The sequence below is a fragment of the Ostrinia nubilalis genome, chromosome 2 (assembly GCF_963855985.1).
Source record: "Ostrinia nubilalis chromosome 2, ilOstNubi1.1, whole genome shotgun sequence".
In the NCBI taxonomy this organism is placed as follows: domain Eukaryota; kingdom Metazoa; phylum Arthropoda; class Insecta; order Lepidoptera; family Crambidae; genus Ostrinia; species Ostrinia nubilalis.
In genome coordinates, this window is record NC_087089.1 from 6,891,859 (window position 1) to 6,912,229 (window position 20,371).

General features: G+C 34.0%; 2 protein-coding genes across 5 annotated transcripts; one reads left to right on the forward strand and one right to left on the reverse strand.

The window, feature by feature from the left end:
• The first annotated feature begins 795 nt into the window (after positions 1-795).
• Positions 796-15,140, forward strand: LOC135081229 (1-acyl-sn-glycerol-3-phosphate acyltransferase alpha-like). Of its 4 annotated transcripts, none has more exons than XM_063975985.1 (9): positions 843-860; positions 1,108-1,153; positions 5,938-6,059; positions 6,392-6,480; positions 8,173-8,306; positions 10,065-10,243; positions 12,577-12,742; positions 13,016-13,180; positions 13,746-15,140. In XM_063975985.1, the coding sequence occupies exons 3-8, from the start codon at positions 5,961-5,963 to the stop codon at positions 13,177-13,179; spliced, it is 831 nt and encodes a 276-aa protein (XP_063832055.1). In that variant the 5' UTR covers positions 843-860; positions 1,108-1,153; positions 5,938-5,960; the 3' UTR covers position 13,180; positions 13,746-15,140. The 4 variants fall into 4 exon arrangements, with proteins under 4 accessions (XP_063832063.1, XP_063832055.1, XP_063832066.1 ...); XM_063975981.1 differs by lacking the exon at positions 843-860 and adding an exon at positions 876-1,025; XM_063975993.1 differs by lacking the exon at positions 1,108-1,153 and having other exon boundaries at positions 796-860.
• A 44-nt stretch (positions 15,141-15,184) lies between these two features.
• On the reverse strand, positions 15,185-20,003 carry LOC135081260 (1-acyl-sn-glycerol-3-phosphate acyltransferase alpha-like). The gene is made up of 5 exons (XM_063976004.1): positions 19,561-20,003; positions 19,163-19,296; positions 18,023-18,204; positions 17,626-17,794; positions 15,185-17,531 (listed from the first exon to the last, which is right to left on the reverse strand). Exons 1-5 carry the CDS (start codon positions 19,749-19,751, stop codon positions 17,359-17,361), a joined length of 849 nt encoding a protein of 282 aa, XP_063832074.1. The 5' UTR covers positions 19,752-20,003; the 3' UTR covers positions 15,185-17,358.
• Between the last annotated feature and the right edge of the window lie 368 nt (positions 20,004-20,371).

Here is a 20,371-nt window from a genome sequence, read left to right on the forward strand (position 1 = left end):
GGTGACAAACAGCGAAGTCTTATTGGACTCCCGTTTTACCCATTGGGCACGGAACCCTAAAAAAGGTATAAGTTTACTTCAGTTTGCTTATTTTGACGATCAAACATGCTACTTACGCTCTGAGAGACACGTGCTTGGTCGATTTTCAAATTATGTAATACGACCGGGAATCGAACATGGGGCTCAGTTCAAGGTGATTCGGTGTCAATTATGTCATCGGATCGTCGATTATCGTGGTTTTATTAATCTAAGCTTGTTTTATACACGGACGTCCTTGGCTATAGGACGTTATAACATGACGTTATATTTGCTACACCAAGCATATTAAAGGAGGTACAGCTACAGGTTACACCTCATGATCATTTATGGGAGAACGATTTGGGGCCCAACATAAAGATTTCTTATTGAATTTCTTCAAAGTAAATTAATGATGTTACTATTTATTTCAACTGCACTTCAGAAATGTATCGAGCGAGCGGTACTCAAACAATACTACATAAGTAGGTACAAGCTTTGCTTAGTTTGGGACTACTTAGAGGCGTAGTGTAAAATATCCAAGGATAGTATTTATTTATTATTTATTTAATACTTGAACTACCTATGACCTAACCGGTTCGTCTTAGGTAGCTAAATAAGTTAGTTGTTCTTTTATTTTTCTTTTATTAACTGTAAAATTGGAAGGTGTCAGTCAGCCAGCCCTAGCCCTATTGTGTGTCTCAAAGCGGCCCATTCACACGCGTGGGCGCGCCTCAGACCTACTAACTAACATTACGTAGGTACCATGTTGCCAACGTCAAATAGTACTATCGGATGAAGCTATCGCGAGGCACTCGGTCATCATCATACGGCCCAAGCGTGCGGTGAGTAGTGATGTACTACGACATTTCGACTTCAGTGTAATGCTGGCTTTCGGACAACAGTGGCGTGTCTGTGCGCATAATCCAAATAAAAATAAAAACTCGATTAAGTATTTTTATGAAAGAAAAATGCAATTACCAAGTTATTAATTTTAATCGTTTAGGAGCGTGAGTGCCAAAACATTGGTGTTTAGGTGGTCGTAAGTTTAATACTTAATCTCAATAAGGGAACAAAAGTATATTGTTATAGGATCGTACGACTAGAGCGAACTGCTCTTTTGAACTGCGCTTAACAGGTCAGTACCTAAAGCTTAATTCAATTTAAAGCACATTTATTAACAAACAGTTTAATATTTTTATTTTATTAAGTAAGTACCTACTTACTTCACTATTATATTAACATGTGTTACTTTTTTACTATGTACTTATTAGGTAGGCAGTGAATTATGGGTTATGCTTAAGTTGGCAAAATTTTAACATCACCTGATCTGACTGAATAATTCTTTTATGTTTGCAAATTGCATGTTGTTTGCTGTCATAAAACATACTTTACATTTGTTTGAAGACAGACCGTGTGTAAATTAATTCATCCCGATAAGCTGTGACCTTACCGAAGGATTTCCTTCTCAAGAACACGAAGTTATGGAAAGAACGTGAAAATAGCCGAAACCGGATTAATTATGGTCAACATTTTACCAGAGAAGTGTAATAAAAGGAATTTAATACAAGCATTTAATATTTAAAATGCACAATAATTAATGAACAATCGAAACATTACTTTCCTTCATTACTTTTATCGGGAAAAAAGTGGACAATTAGTTTTGCGAGATTCTTTCTTATATTAATTACCTTACCTACTACTTATTTACTTCTATTTTGGATTTTAATAATGTGAAAAAAGAATTTGAATTGGAAAATAAGGGCATACTTAGTAGGCGTGTTATATTATTTGCCTACAAAACAAAATGCTTAGTCATTTTATAGGTTTCTAAACTGCATAGAAACAAAATGTTTTATTAATCATTGGATTAAAAGCCTTAAAACCTTATCTATAAAGTAATTTATAATAAACATTCCTGGGGAACTATAATCAGTTTAACACGTTTGTACTCAGTGCAAATTGTTGTGTAATTTGACAGTGTCCAATCTCTAGCGCATGGGTTTGCCCGGCCCGGGTTCGATTCTCGCTCCAGTGGGGTGGGGTCACTATTGAAGGTAGGATAAACTACCGAAATACATTATCTCGTCTTGTAAAATGGGATGGGAGGGGATGTTGTTCTAGTTTTTGTCTGGTTACTACTTTTACTTACATTAGGTAGGTACTATCGCTATAACATCTTGTAAGCTATCTTTCAATAAAATCAATATTCACAAAGGTACTTCGTACCACTTCGTACTTAGTTACGTACGCAAGTAATATTTTGCAACAGTTTATTTTTGGGTGCGCCATATTACGTAGATTATAAAAAAGATATTGAAGATTATCTACTTATTATTTATGTACTAACATGTTCATGTCCTCATAACAGTAGTTTAATGCCTACTTTGCTATGTTGCAACCGGATTAAAGATTAAAAACAGTCCTGTTAGCGTTACTAACTAACTGAATGATTATTATATTTGATAGTGATTGTTATTTATGTATTTCATATTTTTCCAACTTCAGGCGTGATTTACTAGGTAACTTTTAATTCATTATTTATTTAACACACAACTTTACATTCAAGAACTGTTTTAACTAGACGTTATAAATTGATTATTTTAATGTTTGCTTCACATAACACAAACGCAGAAGGACCAACCTGAAAAACTGAAATTTTACTAAGGGTAATGAGAGATGAACGAAAGTTACGAAAACGAAAATTTAGGCCTCTAGTAGGTATTGTAGAGCTATAACAAAATAAATGACAGAAAGATCTAATTTGTTATGAAATCTAACTGGTTCCTAATAAAGTAATAATAGCACATTCTCCAAAGAACACACCCACTACTTAGTGAAAGTTTTGATGTAATACAATTTGAACTTTCTTCTTGCATTATACTTAAACATTGAATTTAGTATGAAAATCATCACTAGCTTTTAATCCTAACAATTTTGAGTTTTTACGCAAGATTATAATGCACCTACAGACAACTTTGCTTTGCTGAGTTACTTACTTACTTGCTAAAAGCTGAAAGTAGGTACTATTACGAAGTTTTATAATCCCTTCACTTCAAAATTAAGTCTAGACATAGATAGCGATATTGGTTCAGCGAAACACGAAATGAGAGGCAGTATTATTTTATATCAGTGCTTACTTATGCAATTCATTGCATTGTAGTTTTTATATTTTATGTAGGTAAGTAGGTAGATAATAAGTAGCTTAGTTTAGTTTGTTACGTTATTGTTGTAAGTAGATCTAAAACACTGCAATATTCATACCAACTCTACAATAATATTATTTATTATTATTATTAACTCTACAATGCAATTGACTGCATTTTCTTTATTTTAAATGCCACAATACATTTATATTTTAAAAGATAAAATACGTAATAAATATCCACGTTCAGTCATGAAGCCGGGGTCATGTTTGTTTTTTTCCGTACACCCTCATGACCGCTAGATGTACGCGCGTTATCTTTCTGATAGTGAACCCGCGGTCCACGGTCAGTAGGTAATAGAATCACGTGCATGGAAAGTGGGAGATGGTTGACTTTGACACTATTACTTATAAAATATCTATAATCACTGAACAACACATTGCGCTAGTGTGATTTTATTATCAATCTGCCAATAAAAACTAATAGGTCCGCTTCCAATCCAATTAAAACTCTAGGGAAAATTATGCATAAGATAGCTAGCTATCTTACATTTTTATATTGAGTCCTGTATAATGCCCGAGCTTATCTACTTTATTATTAATATTTTCCACTAAGTTAATTAGCTCTTATTTAATAAGTAAGTACTAATACTTCGCTACTTAGGTAGTAATCTGGTAACCCTATCTTTCCTTTCCTTTCTTACTCTACTTAAGTAGAAGTAGGTCGCAGCAGATACCTATCATTTTGGTCAAATCTGCCACTAGTCACATCACTAGTGAGTGGCTATGCTAGTCGGGTGATAAGTTCTAGATTACCTAGAAGATAGAGTTCCATAAAGTTATGTTAGTCGTTCCAACTTGTAAAGTAGGTACGAGGGTGCCTATGACACCATGTTATTGCATGTATGTGTAGATCACACGATAAAGTTGTATTTGTTAATAATGTCATATCTTGATTTGTTTATTTACCTACAATTTTCTAGGTTAAGTAGGTATACTTATTTCCGCTCATGAACATGATTATTTCATTCACGGATGTTTCATTTTCATGTAAAACATCCGTGTTTTACATGAAAATGAAAGGATTACCTACCTGCTAGGTATTAGTGAAATGATTAATTAAAGACGATAATCAAGGTAGGTGATTGCGTAACACACAATCACTAATACCTACTTGTCTTTATTGGCATGTAAGTATGCATGAGATATTAAAGTCATTAAAATAATTTACAGCTAAGTTAAACAGCCATTGTTGTGCAAGCAATAATTATAAAAGATAATGTATAAAAACGTCTTTCAGTGACGTCTGCCTGCTAAGTGCTAAGTAATTGACACGTCTTAAAAACAAAAACAGGTGGAAAGCGAGAAAACTTGAAAAACTTATAGCTTCTCACTGATGCTCAATTGGATATTTATTTCCCTTTTTGCTTAATGTGTTAATTAATTTTGATTTAGGTAGGTACGATTAATTACCAATAGTTTATATAAACATTTCTAAACAGCCCTTTAAGTTAAAACGAGAAGATCAAATCCCATGTCCTACCTATTTATGTACTAATAATATCGACTAATTAGATAAATTATTCATATCAATGCGCAAACAAGGACGATTCACGTCACAGGGTGTCGTTAGACCAATGACTATTTATCTCGATTCCCTTATTTCATCTCTATAAGATATGGAATGACCTGAAAGATAAGGAATAACTTTATAGCTGCAATGCAAAGGATTATAAAACCTTTAGGGTTTTCCGCATTTTCCTCAATTTTCCTCGTAGTTTTTTAGCTAAGTAATTCTAAGTAATCCGTTCTGTGGTCACGCGTTTTCTACTTCTACAGGAGATTCAGGTCTAAGTACTTTGCAACCAAATAAGAACTTATCTCTCAGATACCATCATACCATCTCTCAAACAGTTTTACAGTCATAGATAGATAAGTAGAGATACTATCTGGTAGAGTCATCGGTAATAAGCCCCCTTTACGTCAGGTAAGTAACTATCTGTTACTTTATCAGGGACCGGTGATAGGTCAATGAAAATAGATACAAAGGTCAGTTATGTCAATTAAAATGCATGCTTTTTACGCAACTATAGGTATGTTATTAGGTACTGAGAGAACAAAAGGCGGAAAAAATACATGTAAGTTACAAGTACCTACATGTTTTTAGATCTTACACGATAATCTGTGACACAACATGGAGTTGGTACGTGACCACTACTTAGATAACGAATGACATACTTACTATAGCATGACAAATAGTGCATATGAATAGGTATACCATAATTTTTCATAACCCACAAATAGATAATGGCCAAGTCATCAACACTCACATCTACTAATCGCCTGCCTACATGTCGATATCATTTTATCTAAACTATTTCATAATACAGGTGATGTTAATCGTAATACTTAATCGAATGTAAGTAGCTGAAATCAGCTGAAATAACAATGTAATTCAGTCAGTGGAAATCTCTCGAACGTAGTTAAGTAACAAAAGTAGGTACTTACTAAAAAAGCTTTTCCTGAAAGCTAAAGTTTGCTATAAGTAGGGCTAAGTATACTTTTAGATTGTTATTTGAAGATATAGTTAGTACAGAATAGAGTTTAATACCTTAAAATGACTGAGTTGTTATTGAGGAATGGAGGAATCGAAAGAGATCTAGTCACTAGAAAAGAACTTAGCTCTTTTGGAGTCTACATAATGACTAAGTAATTAGGTACTTAGTATATTTTCGTGTTATATTGCAATTATTATAAGTGAATGTATTTTGTTTCAGGAACGAATGTAGCAAACACAAAAATGACGGCACTTAACGCAGTCAACGTCGTGCTTGGGTGCATTATGGCACTCCTCATCATATTGTTTACCATCAGCTCTATTGCCAGATATTATATCAAGGTAAGTAAGAGAACTTCATAATAGTGACAAAGAAATTTTTAAATAACATTAAGTAATATTTTAAGACAAACTACTTTTTTTAACAGTGTTTTGGTTTTCATAAAATCATCTTTGCTTTTTTGTTCTTTAAGTATCACTTTCAGTCAACTATAAAATGTTACTAAGCCCTTTATGCTGAAAAGTATTGTTTTGCAATATTTATTCTTCAAATTAGATTATGAGATTAATTGGATTTAAGGCTTCAAACAAAATAAGTCTCTGAGTTTTAATTAAGTCTTAAGTAGACTAAGTAAGACTTCTGAAAGTCTGAGAGAGTGTTTCTTTTTTTTCAGTTTACATTATTTATTGTTTTATCGTTGATATTCGCTTCGGCACCGCTACCTTTAATGTTGCTTAAGCGGTTTGACCCGAGGAATGCATTGTAAGTATTTTTATTTACTTACTTATTTAAATTAATGATTACGAATCGAATTATACCATTTTTTTTAAATATGAGCGCTCTATTTATCACGAATTAATTTTTAACGTCCATGCAATTTGCGTGATTTTTCTTCACAATTGTCTTAAAAACGTTGTATTATGTTTATTATCCCAACTAATATTATAAATGCGAAAGTAACTCTGTCTGTCTGTCTGTCTGTTACGCTTTCCCGCTTAAACCTCGCAACCGATTTTGATGAAATTTGGCATAGAGATAGTTTGAGTCCCGGGAAAGAACATAGGATAGTTTTTATCCCGGTTTTTGAAACAGGGACGCGCGCGATAATGTTTTTCTGTGACAGACAAAATTCCACGCGGGCGAAGCCGCGGGCGGAAAGCTAGTTTACTATACTTTTGTCCTCGCTTACAGTTCTAACTGCAATCCTGGCTTGACTACTTACCTAGGTACTTAAAAATATAAGTAACTGATAACACACAAAGTATTAGCTTACAGTTTAATAGCAGTAACGTTACCTTTACAGCTCTTATTTACCTACTTTATTTATTTACTTAATTGAATGATTTTTGATCGTATTATTGTTATTTTGTGTTTTTTTTTAATATGAAAATAGTAAGTAAGTACATACTTATTATGTAATCAATCATACCTTATAGGTAAATAGCTACAGAGAGAGATTGACGTTTAGGTATTTTATAAGTTAGGATAAAAGGCCTTTGTTTACTTTCATGCATAACCAATAAGCCAAATAAAACTATTTGCATTCATTAAGCATCAGGAAAGAATTAACCCTTGTATTATTTATTAATGTTATTTATTAGACGTACTTTCGACCCTTTTATCTCTAAGTTGAGTGCGGCTGCGCCCAAAATGTGGGTAATTAATTTGTTTTGTACTATAAACAACCTTGGGGCGATTAATGCGAATCCGGAGTAGGTAGGTGATTAATAAGAAAGTAGTTATATTTTTATTGGTTATATTACTCAGTTATGATAATCACACATCCTGTGATTTAGTACTTACCTACACACCTACTTATTAGATCGATAACATTTTTACCGATAAAAGATACCTTGCAATTTTTAGCTTGTCATCAAGTCAAGGTAGAGTCGACGTAGTTTTCAACAAATGATTTAATATTACCAGTACTTATTATTATTCTGTGATATTACTCATATGGACTTTGCACTAGGAAAAATACTCGGTAATCGATCCATCGTATCTATTTATGAACTTTGAACTACATCTAATGTTATTTAAATATAAACCCGGCGATGTTTATGTTATAAGTACCTACGTATTCAATGTCATGTTATTAAAATTTGTAGCATTAGTAAGTTTAATATAGTTCAAAACTAAATTCTTAAAATCTTGCAAAAAATCGATTGCCTCAGGTGGGAGTGGGAATCGAACCTACGATCTTTCATATGGAGATAGTAGGGGTAAATTGTGGCAATCGGATTTTTTCAAGTTAGATTTTTTATAAGAATCAACATTTGACATTATTTTGATTATTGAGCGTAGGTTCTTTCGGTGTTTATGTAGGTAATCCCTGCTTGTGCTTCTTCAACGCATGTTGCGAATTCTTAAGTTTTAACTATGATGTCTCAATGACTTTTGTGCTAAGTGTTTCCCGCTAACAACTTTACCGAAATTCATTGATAATGTTGGCAGAATACCAGCGGCACTTCTGCGGCTCACAGCGAGGTCCCTCGGCATTCGGTGGACTGTTCGAGGGCTGGAGAACGTGGACAACTCGCGAGGAGCCGTCATTCTTCTCAACCATCAAAGTGGACTTGATCTCTATGGTATGTAAGTCTTTTTACTTAATATCCGTTCTAATACAAGCCGGGGGTAATCCCTTGAGGGGAACACCACATCATGCCACCATTAATATGCTTCGCAAATAAAGATTTTCGTATTTGTATTTGTTTTAAAAATACGGCGGATGTTGTAAAATCCAAGGTCAACTAAGGGTGTGCAAAAAAAAAAATTAGAACACCTTTTAGCACGTAATTGTTACTTATGTACCTACTTAGTGACATAAGTAAGTATACCTACAACCAAACAGCGACACAAGAAAAAAGTATCGAGTTAAAAGGCTTGCGATTGCGATGAATAGGAAAATCGTTAAGAGGAAATCTTTGTCGCGTGCTCAGTGGGGTTATTGTCTATGAGTAATAACAAAATAGTCCAGAGATGATGATACAAATTGTTTGTGTTTGTTCGAAATCGCCAGCATTCAATGTGTCGGCTTCATAATAGCATAATGACGTGATGATGGCCATTGAGTTGAGATCACCACTAAGCAAACGCAATAAAACATTTGAGGAGTTTCCTGTTAGTACGGTTTCTATTGTGCAAATAATACGCAACCGAGGCACTACAAAGTGGTGATTGTCACCGGGGAACTGATTGATGAACGTCTTTGAAGGGTCCTATCTTGTCAATGAATCTTTTATGACGTATGATGGGGAATGAATCGAATTTGATTTTATGATCCAAGGATATACTTAGCGACCTTTGACCCAAATGGACGGGTGGTCAAGTGGATTTTGTCCTTTAGATTAATGATGTGTTTTTCAAACTCAAAATAAAGTTCATATTATTATGCTTATAGGTAATCATTGTGTATCATTTTGCTACTTTATTATCGTCATTCGCTCGCCTTATATGCTCTGTTATCTGAGGTAGAGTCGGTGCAGCATGTTTTCCTCTTCCTGGTATTTCAGTCACACTTAAGTAATTCTACTTTTTCAGTAATTACTGTTCTTATTATTTTTTACACTAATTTTGTTTTGGCATCTGGTAAGTGCAGCATGGATGGACAAGGCAAAACAATAGGTACCTACTTACGCAAGCTGTAGGTTGAAGAGTAAAAAATTAAGTTTAGGAGGAGTCCTAATGGAGTATTGTGAGAGGTCTGTCCATCGATACTCATAATAAAAATAATGGTTTAAAACTTCTCGACTACTTACAAGTTATGGTTATTAGCGTGTAGCCCTTGACTCGTACCTACTTATCAGATTTATTAATGTTTACAAGGATCTAGCACGTTGTGTTGATTGATGTTCAAGAAAAAATAGAGGTATGGCAGTTTTTTAAGAGACTTAACTAATAGGTGCTTCTACCTACTTAATAGTCCTAAACGGGTTCGTTGGCTACAGCAGGTTAGATATGAATCTAATATTGATTGGCAAAATGATGATGGGTTGCAATATCAATCCACATAATTAATGCTTCTGAAATTTCAATCCAAAAGCTCTACATCAGTTTATTATTTTGTAAAGCAAGAAACGTGGTTTTTGTTCTATTCTGTGCTACTTTCAGTTCTTGTACAATACTATTTTCTTCATTGATTTTTAATATCAGCAGTTCAGTGACTGTAACGGACTGGTAGGTTGGTCGACAGGCATCAGGCAGTATTGTAGAGACTAACCCTGCATAAAAGTGAGAACATTTAGGAACTATTGCTGTCATTAAGCAAGTAACAAAATAGTTTCATGCACATAATGTTGTTGCACTTCATTAATATCGTGCTAAAGGGACAACCTCAACCTTTTCAGTGCTGGCAGTGCTATGGCCGTTGATGGCAAGGTGCACAGTGGTGGCCAAGCGCTCGCTGCAGTACTTGGTGCCTTTTGGAACAGCTGCCTGGATGTGGGGCACAGTGTTCATAGACCGGGGCGCGAAGTCCGCGAGAGACGCCCTCAACAAGCAAGCGGAGGCGATACAGACGCACAAGGTTGGCCTTATTATCACTATGAGCATCATTTGATTAGGATGCGCGTGCATGTGAATTAATTCCTTATGTAGATCAGGGTTCTCAAACTTCCAATCTCATACGGATCCATCCGTCCTATCCCACTTCTATTGAATTTTTGGACGACTGCGAATGTTTAAATTTCAGTCTTTGTACTAAGTCGGTTAAGTAGTGTAAAATGTGCACAGTGCACACACTTGTTTTTTTTTTAATTATGATTTTGATTGCTAATGTGATGGGTAGTCTAAGCCAGGGTTTCCCAATTTTTTTTTGCCAAGGAACCCTAATTGATTATACTTTTCCTAGCGAAACCCTACTTTGATAAATGGAAATTTAAATGAAAAACTATAAAGTTTTTATGCAATTATTTGTAAACAATTTGGTGCGCGCGAACAACGTCGGTCACGAAACGTAGGATAATATTTTTTACGGAACCCTTGCGGCCTTTCCACGGAACCCCAGGATTCCGCGGACCACCATTTGGGAACCGCTGGTCTAAGCTAAGGGCTTGTATTTGTCAGAATTTTAGACCATCACGTCACTAATTATTATTTGACGTGATTAATGTAAACCTTTACGATCACCGGCGAACTCTGGGGGGTCGTGTATTCTAGTTTGAGAAACATAGGCATAGATAATAAATAGACTAACTAATTAATACCTAAGTGCGCGTGACTCATTGGCTTGGCATGGCAGAATGTTATGTTTAGCATAATTTAAACTTTGACAAGGAGGTGTCTTGTTTTCGTTAGTCGGGTCGTGAAATACACGCGTTCACTTTCATTCGGCTGCCGTTGAAAGTCCGCTCACGATTTATGTACCGTGCTTGGGTTGAGTAACAATGCGTTTGGCAATTCGATATTTTTTAACATCCTCTGAACTTTGAGGACCTTATCTAGGTATGTTAACGTTCTAGGTTAACGAATTTCTTCGTCAGTATAAACCTTGAATGTGCTTAAATGACACAGCTCAATGAGATAGACTGAAAAAATCTTGAAATTCCTAAAATAATGTTTACTCATTTATTTTAAATCTACTGGATCGGTAAGTTTAAGCTAAACTTTAGCCGAAGCTTTAGTTATGACTACCGAGCCGCTAAACCAACTTAACCAACGCGATCGGTATGATGAGTGACGTGGTGAATCGCTTTGAACCAAGAAAATGGGTTCAATTCTAATAAATTGGCTCATGATCACGACCAAAAAAGATATTTGGTCGTTATTTTCAAACAGACACATAAGTAGGTAATTCGATTTATTCATTGTTAAAAGAAAGCAAAATCCACGAATACTAATCTTCAAAGATCGATTACTAATTTCATAATTTGTAGTATCTTTTGGCTTATCTATCGATAGTAAATCCGATTAAAAATAAACGTATTAAGTACCTACCCGTAATTTATGCCACTAATTTCAACAGAATTAGTAGGCACATCACCTTTGACCGCTCATTGAATTAAACAATGGCTGTTCCACCTATTTTCATACATTTGAAATCTGCTGTCTTCGTCGTACCTTGCCCTGTCCTATTAGCATAACACAAAAAGTATTTAAAACACATTTTTACGTAAATAATTTTAACTAATCATCATAAATCATAGCCTAGGTCAGTGACACAGCTCATGTACAAGAACCCGCAGTTAATTTGTTAGTGATAATTAAGTAAGTAGGTAGGTAACTAATATTTTTTGGCAATTTGCCGCCATTTTTTACATGCCGCCACTTCTTTTAAATCTTTTTTACCACCTACAAATACGTTTCTAACGTCATATTTGCATTGTTAATACTAATTAATGTTCAAATATTTTACCTTACTAACGTGTAAACATTTAATTTCCACATACCTATTGGTTTTGCCGAATTGGCGTTAGTAATATAAACAAAGCACTGCCAATGTTGTGTCATGATGTCATTAAACTGCATGGAATGCACTGGTCGGTATATTATTATGATTGATTAGGAACTCAAAACTTTTTAAAGCCTACTGACAATAGTGTGAGTTTGTCATGCTGCTCCTTATACCGCCCGACGACTTATTATGTCTTGATGTTATTGGAACGTTTAACTAAGCGCCTTATTGAAATTGATTATCAACACTTCACGAGTGAGTAGTCATAGGTAATACTAGTTTTTGTCTAGTAATGGTCTAGTCATCTAGTGCAGTACCCCAGAAAATCTTAGAAGTAGAACATACTTCATAATAGGTACTAATCAAATCGCACCCTCCATCCCGAGAGACTGCTCTACAGAGCAAAAACGACAAACAGCGCCTTTATTTATTTGCAAGAAAATAACATTTTCCTTTTTTTCTTTCAGCGCAAACTGCTGCTATTCCCTGAAGGCACCCGGCACTGCGGAGATCGGTTGCTGCCATTCAGGAAAGGCGCATTCCACGTGGCGCTTGCTGCGAACGCGCCCATCCAGCCCGTCGTGGTCTCCAAGTACCACTTCTTGGACTCCAAGAGACGCCGTTTTGGTTCAGGTAATCGACAGCAAACGTAATAATAACAGATTCCTGTCAACTGATTTAGAAAAAGGGAGCATGCATTGGCGTTTGTGTATTAGAGCTGCTGCAGCTGCAGGATTTCAATTGGAAAGGTTTCCATGGGAAACTAGTTTTAAACGGAGAAATCGCAATTGAACAACTCATAAAGTATGATCATTGTTGGAGTCAACTGCCCAATTCAATGGTGAATCGCAATGTTTCTGTACGCCAATATAAAAGTATTCACAAATGATTTTACTCATTCCCCAGGCGAAATCATAATAACGATAATGCCGTTGATCGAGACTGAGGGTGTGGACAAGGACGACATCAGCGCACTGGTGGACAAGACGCAGATGGACATGCAAGAGATGTTCTCCAATACCTCCGCTGAGACGCTCGCGCGCCGCACCAAATTCGCTGAGGCTGAATGAGGTATTCTAAAAATTTTAATCATTTATACTAATCACTCAAAAGATAACATTCATGTCTAATTATGCGTTTTCGAAGAACTATTTTTGCGTGTTTTTGTGTCTAATGACTTTCGTGATAAGTTTAGGCGGCTTCGCCTACAGCTAGTCTGAGAAACAACGTAGATTTACCTATTGTTGGAAAAAAGTAAGGCTGGGTTTCACCATCTTACTTTAACTTTGATAATTTTCTGGTTAGCTGGAAGAGAATGCCACATGGCATTAAGTTCGCCTGTTGTACCACTATTTATTATGTGTGCAATAAAGATTTTAAATAAATAAATGTTAAAAATCTTTCAAACTCCATACAAAAACACCGGTTCTCTTTAAAGTTACGGTCAAAGTTAAGTGGTGAAACTCCGCCTAAGACAATCTTTTATAATTCGTACAAGACAGCATTTAAAATAATGAGAGATGGTAACAAATATTGTTCTTCTCGATCAATAAATTATAATATTCTTGTGTATTAGTATTCTATAATATTTTCATATTTTGTACAAAAATAATTTAAGTAGATTTATTATTTTCAGGTAAATCTAAACCGAATCCGTAAAGAGCTGTGATAGTCATAAATAGAAAAGTTTATTGTTGGTGGTTAAATACTTTATTATTGTACAAGTTTTGTAAATATTATACAAAAATGAAATTGTATTAAAAATACACAAAAGGTTGTTTTTTCTTAAATAAAAAAACATTAACCCTGTGTGTTGTTTTTTTATTAAAAGACTGCACATATGAAAATATGGAAAAATAGTTCACATTTCATTGTTCTTGTCTCAAATAACATACACAAGTAAAAAATTTAGGACTAAAAATCACATAAGATACATTTTTGGTGATTAAATACAGGGGGTTCATTAAAAGCACTATGACGTGTTTTAATACTTAATCTAAACTTACAGGTATTTTAAAACGGATTTTTCATTTGAGATCACGAAATGTAAATGTGTCTTTGTTAAAATATTCCTTTGTCTGTGTATGTATGCAGTGTGTATTACCATTTTAATTTTCATCAAGGTTTTGAATGCTTGTTAAGAAGTTAAGTTCCTAATTTATGCAATGTACTGTAGTATTACTGTATTTTACAGATTAACTATTCGATTAAAGGGAGTGTGGTGAATTAAGTACGACGTTGTGTAAAAATTACCTATAAGTATTAGGCTGAGTAACATTTTTTTAAAGTCGTGATCTCGAATAAAAAATCCGACTGTCTACGAGCGATTTAAAAACAATGCAAATACAAACGTGTAGGTTTTTGTGCATTAGTTATATTTTACGATGTAGCACTCAGGTTTTCATTACTGTTTAGGTAATGTAAGTTCATATTACTGTTAGGGCAGTATAAAAATAAAAGCTACCTTATTTCAAGCCCTATTTATCACTTTTCTTGAGTTGGGCGTATGTTGCGATGCAGAAAAGACATTGCGATTTGTTTTCGGTATGTTCATGAGACATTACATTTTTCTACGGTAATTTATTGCTTTTATTATAGTATCTCAAAGTCTGCCATTAAAATAATGCTTTTCTGTTATAATCGTCATTGATAATTAAATTTCATCCACATCGCAGCTTACGCTTAGCCTTATATTAGAAAAAAACCAAAGAAAAATGACATGAGGTCGGCGGGAATGGTATTCTTTACGGCCGTCCCCACACGGCACAGTACACAGCAAAATACACGTACCTATATTATCTTTATTCTTGTGCAATTTCTAAGTGTGTTCATCTTATAAGAAAATTGTGTTAGGAGGGAATGTTCCTGGTAGTTAACTAAAAAAAGCTTGCAACATCAACCCAAATGACTTTTCTCCAACTGATCTTGAACCTTGACTCGGAGACAGAGTTCAAAATTCAGAGGACAAAACATAATAAGAAATTGTAGGTTGACGCGCTTATAAAACTGTAAAAAGGAACACTCTAATATTGTAGTATATCTATTTATTTATACAGTATTCAGTTTTGTAAAACTGAATACTGTATAAATAAATAGATATCAATTTCGTTCTAATTCGAGTGGTTGATAAAAAAGAAATGCCTTAATCCTGGTGCATCGCCATTGATACAAACACTTTCTATATCGAGTATATTTGATAACTTAGTTTAATAGTAAGCTAACTTAAGTTATCAAATATAGCATAATATTAAGCATTTTCACCATACATTGGGGTGTTCTTTTTTAACATCGTCCGGATTTCATCATGCCCCGATAGGTACTTGTATGAAATGGACACTTACGGATGTCACGCAATCCCGCGTCCGTGATGAAATTAGCACGATATTAAAAACACTGTACATAATACTTGCATGCACAAGTGAAAATATTAAAGACAATTATTTAAAAATAATACTGTTCTATGTAATAAACACCATGTAGTTAGGTACTAACATAAAATCACTATACATATAGGAACATATAGACACGGCATAAAGAATCACATTGGGATTGTTGATTTTTGTCACAGGAAAGTAGGAATGATCATAAATCAAATGAGTGATATCTTAAAGGCTCATATTCTGGTTGAAAATTCGATATAATCTCAATCGTACAGGTCCTGTAATTGATATAAATATTAAATATTCAACCAATCAAAGGCCTGAATTACCTGAGACTGACTGACTTTACTGAGGCTTGATTTCATACTTGAGGACTATAATGCTTAGATACCTTTATGAGGACCATTTTGAAATGTTATGGGCAAAGTGATTATAAGAATAATTCGAAATAAAATAAATCATTTTTGAGATATTTTGAAAAAGAGCTTTGAATAATTAGATATTTTTATTACTTATTGTCATTTATAGCCTCTAATAATTATTATTATACACTCTCGGTGGTTTGAATATAATAATGTATCACTTGGACCATAACATAAAGCTTTAAATTATTATAAAACAAATAATTTTATATGTTCCGTCAGCTTCAAAGTAACCTTTGCTTAGTTATTGCTACTACAACGCAAGAAGAGAATTTTGCCCTCACTGGGAATCATATTTTATCTGGGATCTCTGGATTGGAAATAGGTGGTGCATGAATGATGTGTTTTCAAAATTCAATCCAATGATCTGGTTTATACAGTACTTATATGTTAATTGATAGATATTATGTATCTTTGAAACTGACTACATAAAATGTAAACAATTTAAATCACTGCAGTTTATGTATGTGTTCTGGTCCCGCACTTCATCTTGGGTCCAATAATGTGACGCTTAATTAATAAAAATTTAAATGGCACATTTTAATTCGAGAATGAATTAGCGTTTTGACTTGTGTTATTATAAAAATAACCCTAGAAATATTAATCAAGAATTTGCTTTCAAATTATAACTATCAACTATAAAAATATAATGACTAACATTAAAGCAGCTAAAAATAGCGGGCATGCAAGTGTAGAGTAACTTAACAAACACTAAATTAATAATTATAAAAAATCATAGTACAGAGTGCCTATGTTAAGTTTATTGCTCAGTCATATAAAGCGGCTATTTAATAGCTAAATAATAATTATCACAAAAGCTGATAATGACTGGTACCTAAGTCACAATACATAGGTACTCATAAAATAAGACTATAAACTAAATCTAGAAATCAATGTTTGGTTGATAAATGAATGTGTTACAAAGTAAAAACCAGATTCTTCTCGCAAGTACTTAATTAATATGTAAGGGACAAAGTTTAATTAAGATTCTGTGATCGTTTTCAGTAACTTATGCAATTGGAAGTGTAGCCTATGATTAACAACTCACTTCTGTATTCAGGGTAGAAACTGGTTTTGTAACACGGTTACGCTATACACATTAGCTGCAACAATTGTTATTATACATCGTTTACTACAATTGGATATAAGAAATGTAAACAAAAGAAAGCCGGAAAACTATTGTCTCGGTTGTTTACTTGATAAATCAGTATCAGTTTCTACTAATGTGTTTGTGTATTTAGTTTAATTAGCCTCGTACACACATTCTCTAAAATAACATGACAAAACAACCAAATTAATAAATGACAATAAGAATGGTTCCTTTCTAAATAAAACTATAATGACTATGGCTATAATGTTTTGCGTCTGGCATTATTATTCAATAATAATGTAGACATGTATTGTTGTTTAATACTTATGTTTGGATATCTCACCCATACCTGAGTGATCAATCTGTAGTGGCTAGTGGGTAGTTAGGTGGCAATGCGCTGAGTACTTCCTTTGATAGTTCTTTGTAAACTGCGTCCATCATATTGCGAACACGTATAATGAGCTCAGGAACGTCTTCCATTGTCAGACCCTTAGTGGACACAGGTTCCAGACACTGTATAACAACATGGCCTGCAAAGCAAAAACATACAAGCATTAGGAGATTCATCATCAGATCATTTTACAAAGATTATGTAGTAAAATATGTATGTAGGGGATAATTTACCTTTATTGAAAATGTTTTTGTTCCTATTAATAAAATAATATGGAGAGAATACGACAGGTATTATCGGCACTTGTGCGGCAACTGCTATGTTGAACGCACCCTTTTTGAAAGGTAATAGTTTGGTGAAGTCTTTGTTTCTAGTGCCCTCTGGAAATAGCCATATCTTTGTCTGAAAAATAAATAAAAAACTTCTTGGGACATTGAAGTACACAAAACATTTAATTAGATATTAATTGGACATGATTCACTTTAGGTAGCGCAAGTCGCGCTCTTGTAATTACACAATTGCTTTACTAGTTCACTGGGTAGTCATGCATGCCAGTACTTTACATCACATCATAGACTAATTTATGTCGGACCTTATTCTGAAGAAATAATGTTCAGCTGTTCTAATTACCTTATTTTTAATCATGACTTCTGAAGTAATTTTTAGTTGTTTATAGGCATCTTTTGAGTTATTTCTGTCAATAAATACAACCCCTGCTAGGTATGCGGCAAGGCCAAACGGCCACACATAAAATATTTCTTTCCGTGCTATAGCTGCAACTTTATCAGCTACATGCCATATGTTGAACATTCCTGGAATATATTTAAACATAATCACTTTAAATTGATAACCTTATTGCATATTACACAATTTACTGAACTATACTCGGGTAAATGATTTATTTATTCCTTGATAATAACACTGACCTATGATAAAGGATGTTGCATGTACATATTTAATTTAATAATACAGTGTATGTACACACAATAAAGTACTAACTGGTACTAACACCCATATTCATAACATTACTATGAGGTCTCACAGTGAGCGTGGATGCAATGCTGTGCGTTTGATTTGCTGCTTCACTTAAGCAAGCATTGTTTGTGAATACAGGTGTATTTATTATTTTATTATTGGTTTTTGGGCCTTTACTTGCGCCAACTCGACCAGGTTTGATCTATTGTGGCAGCCCTTGTCTTTAGAGTTCACTGCTTAGTCCCATTGAGTCTATAAATTTCCAGATTCTTTGGAGCGTGATATCTGCTATCTCATCCGGGTGCATGATGTGTCGCCCGAGATGGATACTTCTTTTGCTCATAAGGGTGTAAGTGTTTAAGTAATGTAAATTAGGAAAATTCTTTGTCTCTAGTCTTAGGACACTTATATTGGGTATGGTCCACAGAGGCTTGGAATGGCACATTACTCAAACTATTCATTTAAGGTAGGTAGGTAGGTCTTAAAAATACCAATTCATCACACTCAAATAATGTTTTCTGTGGAATTCAAACCCTCTACCACAGTATAACAACCAGCCCACTAGTAAGGTCATTAGACTCCCTTATCAGTTTAGGACTATTTATATCTGGGGTAGGGTACGTTTATTGTTTTCCAAAATGAGTGTTTGAAATGCGTACAGTTCATAGTAGTAATTAACTCGTAATAAATACTATCACAGATATAACAATGCCCCTTTCAGGCAGGTAATTATTGGTCTTATTTGGTACTGAAGATGATTCTATCTAAATATGAATAGATCTGAATAGTTCTCACCTAATATATCAATTGATGATTGGTGATTAGATACCACAACAGCTCCTCGGTCTTCAGCAAGAACTCTGCCATTCCTTAGATGCCACTTAACTTCAATTATTTTGGTAACATGCTTCACTATTTGAGATCCAAATCTATGAACAAAATTATCATGAAATATGTGTGCTTGTAATTTTAATTTGTCTGAAATGACAAAAAGTGTCTTTGATTATTTAAACATTTATGTACTTAATTGAAAATGATATGATAAATGCTTCTATAAATCATTTTATAGAAGTGATTGTGTGTAGAGCTTTTAGTAATTATGAGAAGTATGGCTGAAATTAATCAATACAGAATACAGGTTAATAAATTAAGGTAAGTCAACATTTTTAATATTAAGCTTGTATGATACTTACAGGGAATTTTTTACATTTTTCGGATTGAATACAAAGAACGGCAGCAAAAATACAGCAGTAACCGAAGTCCAAATATAAAAAATGAGAAATTTTGATTTAAATTTCACGAAATTTGGTGTTTCGGAAAAGAGCTGCTTGAAAATGTACGTCACCAATGTAATAATGAGAATATATATTATTTTATCCCACATTTTGTGACTGTATTTAAATTGAATTTAACATTAAATTAACACATTTATTACACAAACACTTGTTGCTAAAGACTGAAAAAACTCCAGGTATTACATACACACGAAATGATTAGGAGAGGCAAAAAGTAAGTATGATTTATCAAGAAATATAATCACTGAAAAACTATAAACAATATCAGTTTTAAAATAGAATTTTCAGTTTAAACTTTAGTGTATAATTTTGCATTCCGGATTGATTTGTTGTCGAATGTCGATTTGATTGACTGACAGACGAACGAAGGGGGTGCGGGGAGGTGGAGCAGGAGGAGGGGGTACTACAAAGCGGCGTGCACGTTCCATTTTACGCATGCATTTAAGGGCTATACAAAACTTCTTGAGAATAAATAAAATAAAATAAAATTAAGTACTTCTACCTAATTCATTTCAGCAAGCAACCGAGTTTGATTAAATTCATCATTAAATATGTACAAGTTGAGCCAAAATAATTTTACATTAAATAATAAGCTACCATATAACGTCTCCATTATTAGCCTCGATGAGTTGGATGGAATGGAGTTTCTTTGATCTAAGTGGTTCCTTCATGTTTCCAGGATTTCTATGGAAGGGTTTTACTTATCATG

Excerpts from the sequence above, each read along its gene's own strand:
- LOC135081229 (XM_063975993.1), top strand. The coding sequence starts at position 5,961 with ATGACGGCACTTAACGCAGTCAACGTCGTGCTTGGGTGCATTATGGCA. Across the intron at positions 6,060-6,391 it reads TTGCCAGATATTATATCAAG|TTTACATTATTTATTGTTTT; the intron begins GTAAGTAAGAGA and ends CTTTTTTTTCAG. Across the intron at positions 6,481-8,172 it reads TTTGACCCGAGGAATGCATT|AATACCAGCGGCACTTCTGC; the intron begins GTAAGTATTTTT and ends TAATGTTGGCAG.
- LOC135081260 (XM_063976004.1), bottom strand. The coding sequence starts at position 19,751 with ATGTGGGATAAAATAATATATATTCTCATTATTACATTGGTGACGTAC. Across the intron at positions 19,297-19,560 it reads AAAAATGTAAAAAATTCCCT|ATTTGGATCTCAAATAGTGA; the intron begins GTAAGTATCATA and ends TTTTGTTCATAG. Across the intron at positions 17,532-17,625 it reads CAAAAACATTTTCAATAAAG|GCCATGTTGTTATACAGTGT; the intron begins GTAAATTATCCC and ends TTTGCTTTGCAG.